The 13,280-nt window shown below is 37.9% G+C and overlaps 1 protein-coding gene across 1 annotated transcript in view; it reads left to right on the forward strand.

Moving 5' to 3' along the window:
- Positions 1 to 12,790, forward strand: part of slc36a1 (solute carrier family 36 member 1) — a 66,678-nt gene extending 53,888 nt beyond the window's left edge. Inside the window, exon 12 of the mRNA XM_020920557.2 lies at positions 9,303 to 12,790. Coding sequence (XP_020776216.2) covers positions 9,303 to 9,577 — 275 coding nt within the window. The 3' untranslated portion in view covers positions 9,578 to 12,790. The remainder of the gene's footprint in view (positions 1 to 9,302) is intronic.
- Positions 12,791 to 13,280: the final 490 nt, after the last annotated feature.

Raw genomic sequence — 13,280 nt, forward strand, 5'->3', positions numbered from 1 at the left:
ATTCTGGATACATTTATGTTTTTCTATGCCTTATTTCATGGTCGAAGTATACTTAATTCATTTTATGTTTTATACATCACAAAACTGCTCTAAGGTTCATATTTGTAGCCTTATATTTATTTTCAATTTGAAAGTTTTGCGTAAATTATCAATAACAAAGTGGTTCTTTTGAGAGAGAGAAATGCTGGATAAATGCATCGTGGAACTAAAAACGAATCGTATGAATAATCGCGATTTCAATGTTGACCGAAATAATCGTGGTAATGTTTATTTCCATAATCAAGCAGTCCTACTGTGGAACATTTCAGGCAGAGCAATGATATAGCCGTAGAAACAAGACGGTGACAGACCCCAAACTAAAACGTTTCATACTGCAAGATTAAGGCCAATAACAGACGTGCTAAAAAGTGTAAATATCAACCAACCGTTCTATCATTCCATCTCTAATCTGTCTGTATCAAAACAAATATGGCGACGAAAGGAAAAGACATCACTGGGAACTGAAAAACATGACGGATTTCTACAGGATCAATGAGCGAAGCACTAAACTGTGTTCGTCTGAGGTTTGTAAACAAAAGTGACAAGACAGACAGACAGAGATATCAGTCTCGAATTTGGCAAGCAAGTCCATTATTATTACCGTCGTTATTTCTTTTCAGTCTCTCTTTAATGAGAAACAAATTGTAATAATGAATTCTTTCCTCAAATTGGATTCCTTGATTAACTGGAGCTTCCGACCTTCATTAAAATCAACCACAAGCGGCAGCACGGAATTAGACAGAACGCTTAGCCAAAAGAAAATGCATCATTACTGTTCAGATTCCTGTTTAATATTTTGCCTTGAGGTTTCAGAACAAATGGACCAAATTAATTTAGAAAAATGTTTTGCTTCATATTTAATCGTGCTTTGGGCAGCTGGTGGAAGGAATGTGGAATCGAGTGAGGTTTTGGGTTTTAAAAGCATCAAGGCAAAAAAAAAAAAAAAAAAAAAAAAGCAAAACTACTTTAGAAATATCAATAGTCAATGTAAAACTACTATTTGAACAAATACCAGTATTGAAAATTACACATTCTACAAAATTATTTATTCTTAAAACGTTTTTTTCTTTATTATTATTATTATTATTATTATTATTATTATTATTATTATTTATTCATTTATTTTCTTTCAGCGTCTGTTAAGGGTGGGTGTGGTGAGGGCAAATCAGGGTTTGGGAATGGGGAGGAGGGGGTTTAAATGTGGCATTTGTATACTTGTGTATTTTGTGGCATTATTGTGTGGCCGTAAGACCACAATATAGGAAAAAAACAAAACAAAAATTTAATAAAATATATATGACAAATGTCAAAAAGAAAATTACACACACACAAAATTGGACCTTTACTGAATACTTTTTACAAGTAAATACAGAGTAGTGAGCAGCAGAGATGGGGGGTAGGTGAAAACTGAATTTCTCTGTGCACTCAAGACTTAAATTCAGGACAATGCAAACATGAATGAATATAAATATGGTGGTAAATAAAGCTAAAAAAGAAAAAAAAAAACACTGTAATAAAGTAGATTTTACATAATGATGTCCTTAAAAATGGGCTGAAAAATGGGCAGCATTTCTGAGCGGGCTTTCCTCACCACAGATCTGACTTATAACTTTCACAGAATTGCATGAAGCTTATCTAGCTCAATTTAATATTCCAGGTAAAGTAATGTCATCTCTTTGGAGTGAAGGAGTTACACGTGACTAGAAAAGTTGCATAGTGTGACCAGACGTCCCTATTGACCCTGGACAGTCCCAGTTTTGAGTCCCGTGTCCCCTGTCCCAGCAGATTTATCCAAAACCACTGATTTGTTCCAGTTTTATACAAGAAATGTCCCAGATGTCCCTGTTTTTGACCAATTTGAGACCAAAGACAGGCATACATTGTCATAAAAGCTGCTTAGAAACAACCAAAATACAAAGAAAATGCGACCATACTGACAGATGAATGGTCTCTCCATAACAATTTTCCTTCATTATGCACTCTTTTCACAATTTTGTTATTACCAACCACCGAAAATGTCCCAGTTTTTTTATTTTTAAAATTCTGGTCACCCTAACAGTGCAACTTTGAAAAGAAGAAGACTTTTCTGTGTAGACTTTGCATATTCTCCCTGGGTCTGAGCGGGTCGTCTCTGGATTCTCAGATTTAACCATTAACCTAAAACATTCACAATAGTCTAATCTTCCTGAGCAAACTTAGCCTCAGGTCTGGAGACAGGTCCCTGGGCACTGCTCTGTAGCGCCCCCTGCTTAATGGGGGTCAGCAGCATTAGCGCTTTAGCAACTCTCCTCTGGTTTGTTTGTGTCTCCAGAGTCTGTGCACAGTAGAATACAAAAGCGAGCGTCATGCAGAGTGGAAACACACCCACACAATTAACCTTAGCCACATTAGCATGTTTGGGTTAGATTTGGTCATTTGCCCAAAGCGGGGCCTGAGGTGTCTACATTTTTAACACAAAGTTTCACTGTATGTTTTCAAGTATCACACTGCAAAAAAGCTTGGCCAAAATCTAAGATATAAACAGATCAGAAAATGCCTTACAATTAGTGAAATTATCTGTCCATGCAGCAAGATTATTTTACTTGACAAGTTATCTTAAAGGCACAGTACAGTCCTGCTTATTTCGAGTCTAGAGGTTTTTTTTTTTTTTTTTACAGGGACAGTCCAGAATTTTGGACATAGGACTTAATTTCCTAGTGATCCAGAGTGTTGGAGACGTGTGGAGACACTTTTTGAAATATTCCATCCAGTCCTTGCATTTGCAGAGGTCACTGGTGCTAGACTAGTGCATGTCAATGGCCATAGTTCTCCTGCCACTAAAAACAGTCTTACCCACTCCACAAAACACCCGAAGAAAATCTATTATTACACCAGACTGTCCACGTAAATGTCTGTGTTGATAGAATAATTTTAGAAGTAAAACCAACCATGCATTTGAAGGATTTATGTCGGAGCAGCAGCAGAGAGTTGTACTTCCTGATAGAAAGTTTGGCAGCGGCGGACTGATATATGAACAAATAGTCCCTCAACATGTGACGATTCATGTGACGTAAGGTTAGTTTTATTTCAGACATTATTCTATCAACACAGACATTCACATGAACAGGGACTGGATGGAATATTTAAAAAAGTGTCTCCACACGTCTCCAACACTCTGGCTCACTAGGAAATGAGGTCCTATGTCCAAAATTCTGGACTGTCCCTGTAAAACAACAAAAACAAAAAAAACCCTCTAAACTTGAATTAAGCAGTCTCCAAAATTAGTAAGTAGATAATAAATCTGAAAACAACATGAATAACTTCATATAAGTTTTAAAATCTTGGTCAGATCAGAGAAATTTGCAGTGAACTTTAAAAAAGTCCTATATTATGCATAGATCTGAACATTTGTGTTTAATTTCCTTTTATAAATCTCCAATCACTTATTTTTACTTTGAACTATTATTGCTTTTTCTCTAAATGTTCCACAGTATGGTATTAAATTTATCTATGTAGTATTGATTAAATTACTGGTGTTATAATGCACAAAAATACCTTGAAAAAACCTGCATCCTTTACTAGACACGGACTTGCCTCTCCGTAGAGCTGACAGGCTTAATGCCGTTCTGTATTGAGTTAATGTAGAGGCTTGTTGAGAGCTGGGGAAACGTGTGGAGAGAGCGGGTCAGAGGGTTTAGGAGGAAGGCCCTGTGCACACTAATGGATCCAGGCGCTTATGCTAATGTAGACTGGTGGGACAGTTCATTGGATTCTCGTCATGTTTCCTTAGCTTCAGTTACATAACACAGGTTCTACTCTGTCTGAAGAGTAGTCTGAAGTTGGACTAAAGGCCGCCACACACTACAGAAGAATTTGCCTGAATTTGGCCGCGATTTGCTTCTCTCCAATTTCAGGGAGGCGTGACCCGACTTTGTGTCTTTGTGTGTGATTTTGAAGCCGCTGCGCTCCTCGTGTGTGTGTGTGTGTGTGTGGTGTCAGTGTGACTCTGAGCTGCTCTGTCAGATCAGAACCACTTAACACCAGCAACGCTACAGCAACAGAGGAGTGACGGACACAGAGGCGTACAAACTCGGGAAATGGTGAAAATAATGAGAAGACTTTATTCCTCACCTCTCTTAAAGTGGTAAATTTAAAGTGCAGCATCTCATCCTTTGTTCCGACTGCTGTGGTACTTATGAATAAATTGTAATCTATTTATCTAAGATTGTGTGTTTTTAACATATTTAATATTTATTGTGATTTTAGCCAAGTGTGATGGATGAATTTAACTAAGTGTTTATGGAACAAACCATTCTGCACTGGAGCACTGTAACACTTTATTTTGTAATTGTATTTTTATACGTGTTTTATGGATGAATGAAATGTGAAATGTGGAACCTGTCTCTCAAATCTGCAAAGCAAATTTACCTACGGGTACGAATAATGCAACCTAACCTAACCTAACCATCCACATTATCCATAGAAAGGGTCCTTCGCAAATAATGACCCCAATCCACAAAACAGCGGTGCTGAAAAAGTAAAAAGGCAAGAGTAGCTCCTCACATGTGTCTGTTTTCTTTTATCTGAAGTATTGCACCACATTTCACAAATAACAATAACACAGTTTTGACTTGTATCTAAATTGGAAGCGAGTGGTTTTACTGTAGACAGGAAACAGCTGATGCAGTCGTGCTCACAACTTTATATTCTGTGGTTTGCATACAGATCCCGCTGCAGTCTTTGCAGATTTTTTGGAGATTTTAAGTCTCATGAGATTCTCCTCGTGTCTGTGTTGTGCGCTTTTTGTTTATGTTTAACAATCGTTTAAGACCAAAAAATACTGTAGTGTGTGGCGGCCTTAAGTCTGATTTTTGTTTTAACACTGACCAAAAAAACTTGTCTGGAACTACAGCAGATGAGCTGATTTGTGCTGTTATTAAACAAAACTCTCAAATAAAATTACAGTCACAATCTAGCATCAGCCAACAGTTTTTCAGTTAGTCACTCTTACCTTTTTGTTGAAAATCAAACTCCTAAACAGGACCGTGAACGCTCCTGACACTAGACATAATCACTGGTGAGCAGTCTGACCTACAGGTTGGCAGTGTGATTCCAGCTCCCACAGATGAATGATGTGTCCTTGGGCAAGACACCGTCAGTGTCTGTGTACACTGGTGTATAAATGTGTGTGTGAGTGGGTGAGTGGTTCCTTGTTGTAAAGCACTTTGAGTGTCTTGAAGGTGGAAAAGAGTTATCTAAAAATGCAATATAAATGGCATCACTGAAACGGATATGAAAAGGGTGATCTATTTTGCAGTAAATATTACATAGCAAATGTTCTTTTTCAACTAAAACAAATACAATTTTTAGTCATTTCCTAATAAAACAGTTTTCAAATCTTGCTTCTTACGAAAGGTTCTTCATAATGACTTAAGTCTTCCTCTTTGGAGCCTCAGGTTACAGATCTTCAGTCTAAATGTCTGTTTTTGTTTTCCATCTTCACACACTGTGCTGACAATGGATGACTCAAACTCTTTTGTACCACATACACTCTCCTCTCTTACTCTCAGCTTGTGTCATTGGCTCCCTCTGCTCCCCTCTTCACAATCTTGGTCTAGTCTCAACTGGATTTCATGGGGTCTTTTTGTTTTGGTTCAGATGCCAGCGGTTGTTTGTTCTCTGGTCTCTAAAGGCGCAGGTGAAAGTGATCATCTCCCATTGGTGCAGAGCAGCGGGTGGATTTCTCCCACTGAAGATTAGAACAAGAGTGATACATGTGACGCTGGTTTCACACTGCAGGGGGCGCTCTTGTCTCTGACCTGGTCCACAGCTCCCCTCAAGCCACTGTCACAGCTGAGGTTCAATCATGGTGTGGAGCTTCCACTTTATAAATATTACATGCTACTATTATTATTATTATTATTATTATTATCATATTATCATTATTATTATTATTATTATTATATCGTTGAAATGTTTTGAGGCAAAGGAGAAATTCAGTTTGTCATTCCAGATGACTACAGCTGAAATGTCTCTACGTCGAACCACTGCTGGATGAATGAGGGATTACACCGTCTCAAAACATGTGTAAAATCCCTCAGTTGTCCAGGTAGAATCCATGACAAAGGAGAAATTCAGTTTGTCAACACGTTTATTTTGGTTCAAAACGTCTTCAGCTCTTCCTTATATCTGCCTGAAGGGGGAGCTAACTACACTGAAACTAACACACCTACTTGTTTACAGTTTCTGTTTGTTAGCTCGGCCTATTGAACTGCACTGACTGTGGGGTCATATTAGCATAATCATTCAGGTCCATAATGACAGATGATGTCCGAGGTCTCCATTTTCCTAACAGTCAATCCTAACAATCATCTCTCTCCCATTTACAATTCCATCCTCAGCCCATTCTCAGACCTAAATCAAAACAAAGAAAACAATAGTGATAGCCAGGTCAGGCCCATGGGTGTTAAAGCACCCATCAGGGGCCTGAATGATTATGCTAATATGACCCCACACTCAGTGCAGTTTAATAGATCGAGGTAACAAACAGAAACTGTGAACAGTACATGTGGTAGTTTCAGAGTAGTTTCAGTGTAGTCAGCTCCTCTCTTCAGACAGATATAAGGAATTGTACAACAGTGTCTGACCAGAACTGAAGAAGCAGCTTGATGATTTGAGAAACGTATTCATCCAAAATAAACTTTGTCCAGTTGACAAATTTCATTTCTGACGACTGAGGGATTTTCCACGTTTTGAGATGGCGTAATCCCTCATTCGTCCAGTAGTGGTTCAATGTAGGTACGTTTCAGCTGTGGTCGTCTGGATATTTGCCGTTTTCAGTTTGATGGCACTGAGTTGAAGCCAGGTTAGAATAAAGCCTGTGCTTCAACCCAGTCCCATCAAATGTTTATGTGGCTTCTGGAGCTTGATCGCAAAAACCGATGACCACAGCTGAAACATCTCTCCACATTGAACCATTCCTGGACGAATACGTGATTAACATCATCTTAAAATATACAAGCATTTCAGTGTTATATAATGAGCCACCAGCTGAGACTGTCTCTACATTAAGCGTCTGTATACCTTGGACCATTTCAACTTTAGAGTAAAACAAAATGATAATCTACTCCTAGAACTATACACAGGGATTGAATTAACCATGACATATTGAATTCATCATGATGTATTGTGCATTTATCTTAAAGAAAAAATATTTACTTTCTTACACAGGGCTCTCTTTAATTCGAGGTATTTGTTTTATTTAGAGACAAATCTGTTAAAGACAGGCCAATATATCAGGCAGGTATTTGCACTTTATAGCAAATCCACTATAGGCCTTAAATCTCCAGCACAAGCCGATATTTTGTTTTGTTTGACCTGCCGCCTAAAGAGAACATACAAAGCACTTTAGTGCAAATCGATAACTGCTTAAAATGTGACCACGTAGCCCTCTTAAAGACTTGTGGCAAAGAGGGGCTGTAGGAGAGTTTGTCCTGAATTAAAAAGACCTAATTGGGCCAAAATAAATAAATGTATACAAATAAATAAATAAATCTGCCCTACATATCAGACCCAAAAAAATCAGGAGATCTTATTGGTCATTGTTCTTTCTGGATTATAACGGTAGCAGCCATGAAAAAAAAAACTCTCTAAAATCTATGTATGTTTTTGTCCTCTTATCTTATCCATGATTTATTCTAATTTTACATCTGGATTAGGCCTAATTTGGACCTGATACAGTCCGGTTTTAGGCCTGGTGGTACTTGCGAGGTGAACCATTATCTTAAGCCCTATTCACACGGGATAAGTACAACATGGGGACGTGTGGTAATTTGCAAATTACCACCCCACCCGTGTTACTTGCACAGGATAAGTGAAGTCCATAAATTGCTCTATTTTACTGACACTGACTGAGATTGAAAATTTAAAGAGAAAAGAACACAGAAAGAAAAAGAAACAGAAAAAGCTTGCATTTACAACAACAAACACTGAGATGCAGATTCACACGGGACTAGTATCACCGGGCGTCTGTGTTTGGCGAAATACAGTAGGTAATTTGCAGCGGAATTTTTACTTTACAAATTACGCACGGGATTAAGATCTCGGGCATCCTCTGCAGTTATTACAAATCACTGAAGGTCTGCAGGTCATACTAATCCCGTGTGAATAGGGTTTTAGGTGGTATTTGGTGTGAAATGTTTAGAGCCAAACATATTATTTGAGTTTTATTTTGAAAGGCCCCAAATCAGCCTCCAAACAGTACAGTTATTTTCATAAACCGCACCAGTCTTACTCAGTCATGCAAAGGGGTCCGGTCAAGCGGTAATGGAGGGAAACAGGGGCAGATTTTTGACATTCAAATAGCTCTTATTCAGAAACTAGAGGGACTATTGAAATAAGTAAAGTATCAGAATGTAGGAAAGAGTTAACACTCCAACAGGGTCAAGTTAAACCTGTGATATTGTTGTTGTTGACAAAAAATTTAAAAACTCATGTCTGTAACGGAGGGAATGAAATATGCAGCACTTTTTGGGTAATAAATACAATGATAACTAGCGGTTCTCACTTACATATCCTTAACAAACTGGTTTGAATATTTGCTTCATATAGTTTTCTACCATATGGTACAAGATTAGGTTGAAAAACCTCTAATGAGATTTTTTATTAAGAAAGGTCATGGTAACGGAGGGAAAAGTAACAGAGGAAAATTGTGCAAACAAGTAGAAGGTGCATGATTTTGCATAATTTGTCAGCTTTTTTCTTCCGAATACTTTAATATTACTATAGGAAACTGTTTCTATAAAATATGTCAGTCCTTCCAAGCAAATTTTTATCATTTTAAATACATTATTATTATTTTTTTAATCATGTACCTTCATCAACAGTTCAAAGATGGAATAACACAAGATATGATGAAATACATCCATTTATTTACATGATTTGCAGGTCTTTGAAATTTGGGAAATAATTTTTGTTCCATGTTTCATACATGGTCTGTTTAAAACGTATGGAACTTTAGAACCAAAAATGGTACAGAAAAAAGGTCAACAGTTTCATAAACTAGAGTACATATGTATCTGTTCAATACATTTTTATATCAGATGCATTAACTTGAATTTTTGGCCTTGCTGTTTACTTCTGCTTGACCAGGCCCATAGGTAAGATATGGGTGAAGTGCCTTGCTCAAGGACAGAATTGGGGTTTGAACCTTTGGGCTTCCACAACTACCCACCCCGCAGTCGTCCTAACGCTCCTCTTCCTCCTCTCTTCTTCTTCTTCTTCAGGTGCGTTGGCCGTGCTGATCCCGGAGCTGGACTTGGTCATCTCTCTGGTGGGCTCCGTCAGCAGCAGTTTCCTCGCCCTGATCTTCCCCCCTCTCCTCCAGCTCGCCGTTTTCCATGGCGAAGGCCTCTCTCCGCTCGTCACCATCAAGAACCTCGTCATCAGCGCCGTGGGGTTCATCGGGTTCTTGGCGGGAACGTACATCGCCATCGAACAGATCATCGCCAGGAACACCAGCAAGCATATAGACGCCACGCCCTCCTTCATGGTCCAATAGTGAAGAGGTTTGAGTAGGGCGGATTGTCGGACATTTTGAGATCGTCCTCTGTAATATTTATATAATGTGTCTTTGGGCGTGTGCTACATGCTTTTTCATCCTGTGATTTCCACCAAGAGGTACAGACCCCAGTCATGTTTTATTTTATCATTACATTACTGCTGTACTACTATTACTATTACTACTATTACTAGTACTACTGCTACTTTACTTATGATAATACATTGGATATATATCGTAAACTCCAGACTATTGAGCGCACACGAATACAAGCCGCAGGTGTCCACGTCTTCAAAAAAGTTTTCAAGTTGAGGCCATCTGCTTTCATCACCTCTGAAGCTTTTGTCGTCTTTTTGCATTGAGTCAGTTCGTCACGTTGCCGCCGCCGAAATCTCACCATCGATCACTGATGTCGAGCTCACGAGCAGCAGCTCAATTTCCTTCCTCGACAGTCACATCAATCGCCTTTAACTGCATTTCTTGGAGTGTTTTCCATGAGGAGGGTGTGTGGATGAAGCTCAAAATAACTGTTCAAAACACAAACAAGCGCATCACTCCTGTCTCTCCCCACTCTACTGCTCATGTCTCCTGCAGAAAGAGGCTCTGTCCTGTCTGTATCATTTCAGCAGATTTCAGACTCTCTCGGGGGCGGGGTTTAGTTCTATCAATCAAGTATGAGTGGATGTTTAGCTACTGAAGTGTGAGGCGTTTCTTCTCGTCATTTACACACACTGGTAAGACGTATCTCCCTCACTAATGTTCATTTAGCATGAGAACTTATTCGATCACACGGCGATAAACTATTTGAGTGCTGACAATATCGCGAGCTCGTGTAGAAACTTCATGTTAACTCTAGATCCATGTGTAACGGCACAGACAGCGGCGTTTTCTGCACTCAGGCTGCGTGTATCCGCTGTAATACCAAACAAAGCATCCGTCCATATATTCGCCGTATCGGTTTATTCGCCGCAGGGTCCAAAGTGTGAGGAAAAAAGTAGCGGCTTATAGTCCGGAATTTACGGTAATTCCTGATAACGAACTGAATGCTGAAAATTTGGCTGGCTCGAGCATCGGTATAGAACTTCTCATAGTGTTTGAACTTATAGATACAGAGCTGTCCGGTTGTTTTGAAGGATAAATAACGATAACACAATCGTAACTCTTGTGTCATGACTTAATTTTGTTTTAAGGAAGTTTTAAGAAGTGCCGTTTTCTGTCCCTACAAAGATCTCGGTTAATATCAGGTAAACTTAAAGGAGCACTATGTAACTTCTAAGTTGGGGGGAGGGTTCACTACTTGCTTGTCTCCATATAGATGTTATTTCTTTGCCTGGATGTTCCACAGTAGGGCATTAAACATATCTCTCTTGCATTTGTTTAATTACAGCTCTTTTAAAGCTCAAAAATACCAAAAATATATAAAAAAACATGAATTCTTACCACGTGCAGATTCACTTCTCCGTAGATCTGACCATTAACCTGTCTTCATTGTGAGGTTTATTTGCATATTGTGGAATAATCAAGGGAAAGCATTAATATCTCCATGGAGACAAGCAGGTAGCGGACCACCACGAGAACTAAATCTCCTCAAAAATCTTAAATCGAGAGCGCTGAACTGCTCTGGTGCACTTAGTTCCGGTCATATTAAACAGCTCATACCTCTTGGTGGAAACGGTAGAACGTCACCAGCTTTTGTCCAAACGTGTCTCCGTCATGTCTATAGAAGTCTTTATGAATAAACTTCAATCAAACCTCCATGGAAACAAGAATGACTGAAAATACCATTGGCTCACCTTGAAAATCTACCAAACTCAAATACGTGATTCAAGCGTTCGTATTATATTGTTAAAGAAGCACCGTGTAACTTTTTCCATCTCCATCTGCTCGTTTCTGTAGAGATGGTATTCCGCAGTATGACAATAAACTCATCTATCTTGCTTTTATTCAATTAGGTGTTTTTATGACAACAATAAAACACTTGTTGGTTGCTGCTCGTCGCCATGGAGATAGATAAGTATGCGTATTTTGCAGGAAAGTTACACAGTGCATCTTTAAATCACAAAGTACTATCGTTGAACCATCTACCTCACCTTATGTTGTCATTCTCACATTATTAGAGTATTAGGGGTTTTATTTTAGTTTGAAAACACGCTTTTGCATTTTATTTTTCTGCACTTTAATTTTTGCCTTATTTGGTGTAAAACAGTGCAATATTGTAATCCCTTAAGAGTAGATTTGTAGTTTTAATTAACGTAAGGTTTCAGTTTTAAGGTTTTTAACTGTAGTTCAAATTCCATGCAAGGAAATAAGGCTGGGTGATACTAAAAATGTATCTCAATTTCCAGTTAAAGATGTTTTGTAAAGTAAAATTAGTCTTGGCCCAGCACAGATGTATTGTAAAAGCAGACCGCGGAGTCAAAATGAGACCACTGTGCTGTCTGCTTCTAATTATAAAGCGTTTTTATTGTAATTTTATTTATTGAAAAAGGAGTTTTAAAATTTTCCGTTTTGTTTTACTGTTTAATACGGCCAATACAAAATGCCAAATATCTCAAATTATCACCCAGCCCTGTTCTCTCTTCTGAATGTTTTGGTTGCACCTAACTGTAAAACTCTGATTTTGACACAATTTAAAGGGATTGTCCAATATTTTATGATTTTATTTTGAATTTTATTTTATTTTATTTTTGCTCCTGTTTGTTCCTCCAGTCTTTTAAATGTAATGAAGTGAAGTAGCCCTTTATCTAATTGCATTCCTACATTATAATTCAGCAATTCTGTCAAATCTCTTGTTTGTGTCAATAGGATTTTTATTACTTTTATATATTTACATTTTTTAATTTAAACTAACCTTAAAAACTCGCTGCTTTGCTTTGATCAAAATGAAACTTGTTGTATTATAGATAAACACTCATTCATTTCTGTGGATTCAGAGCTTCATTGCAATTACTGTAACACGGAGGCAGGAAAAGAAGTGACATTTTGGTCCCAAGTTTTAACAAAAATCTGTAAAAGTTTTGTATTTCTTTCAAATGTTTAAAGTCTCGATGAAAGTGTGGTCCATTTGAATGTCATTTTGAAAACCAATCATCTGAATTGTCACTTCAGCCACAGATATAGATTTTTGTTTTCATCATTTCACCAATAAGAAAAACATCATTTCCATTGTGTGTAATAATAATCTTATTAAAAACCATTTTTCCAAAGAGTTCACATCAGGTGTATGTCCTTTTATCCTGTTCAAAAGGCTTGTAGTACCCAATTTGAACCAGAGGGGGAGTCACACATCTCACTTTTTTTAAACTATATATATATATAAACAGATTCATGTCAGTCTGGTCACTGTGCCCTAATGTTTTGTCTGAAGCTTGGACAAACATGATCATCCAATCAGATTTGTTTATTTCATTGACGTGAAACAAAGGAGCTCACTGGTCACCATCATTTACAAACAAAATCACATTGGTTCCTGCGTTTACAGTTCAAATTCAGTTATTAAATATTTAAAGTTGCTGAAATATAACGGCATGTTTTTTTTCTCACCTCATAAACAGAGTTTAATGCTTCACTCATTGACTCTGCACAAAACTGACATGTTTTTCAGTCCCGTCATATTTTTTTTCCTTTTTTTTCCCCCTCAAAAGCAGCCAGATTTGTTTTGATATAGACGGATCATGCGTGCTTCTCAATTCTCAGAATTCTT

The sequence above is a fragment of the Boleophthalmus pectinirostris genome, unplaced genomic scaffold (assembly GCF_026225935.1).
Source record: "Boleophthalmus pectinirostris isolate CB_2022bp ecotype Guang Dong unplaced genomic scaffold, ASM2622593v1 HiC_scaffold_23, whole genome shotgun sequence".
NCBI classification, from domain to species: domain Eukaryota; kingdom Metazoa; phylum Chordata; class Actinopteri; order Gobiiformes; family Gobiidae; genus Boleophthalmus; species Boleophthalmus pectinirostris.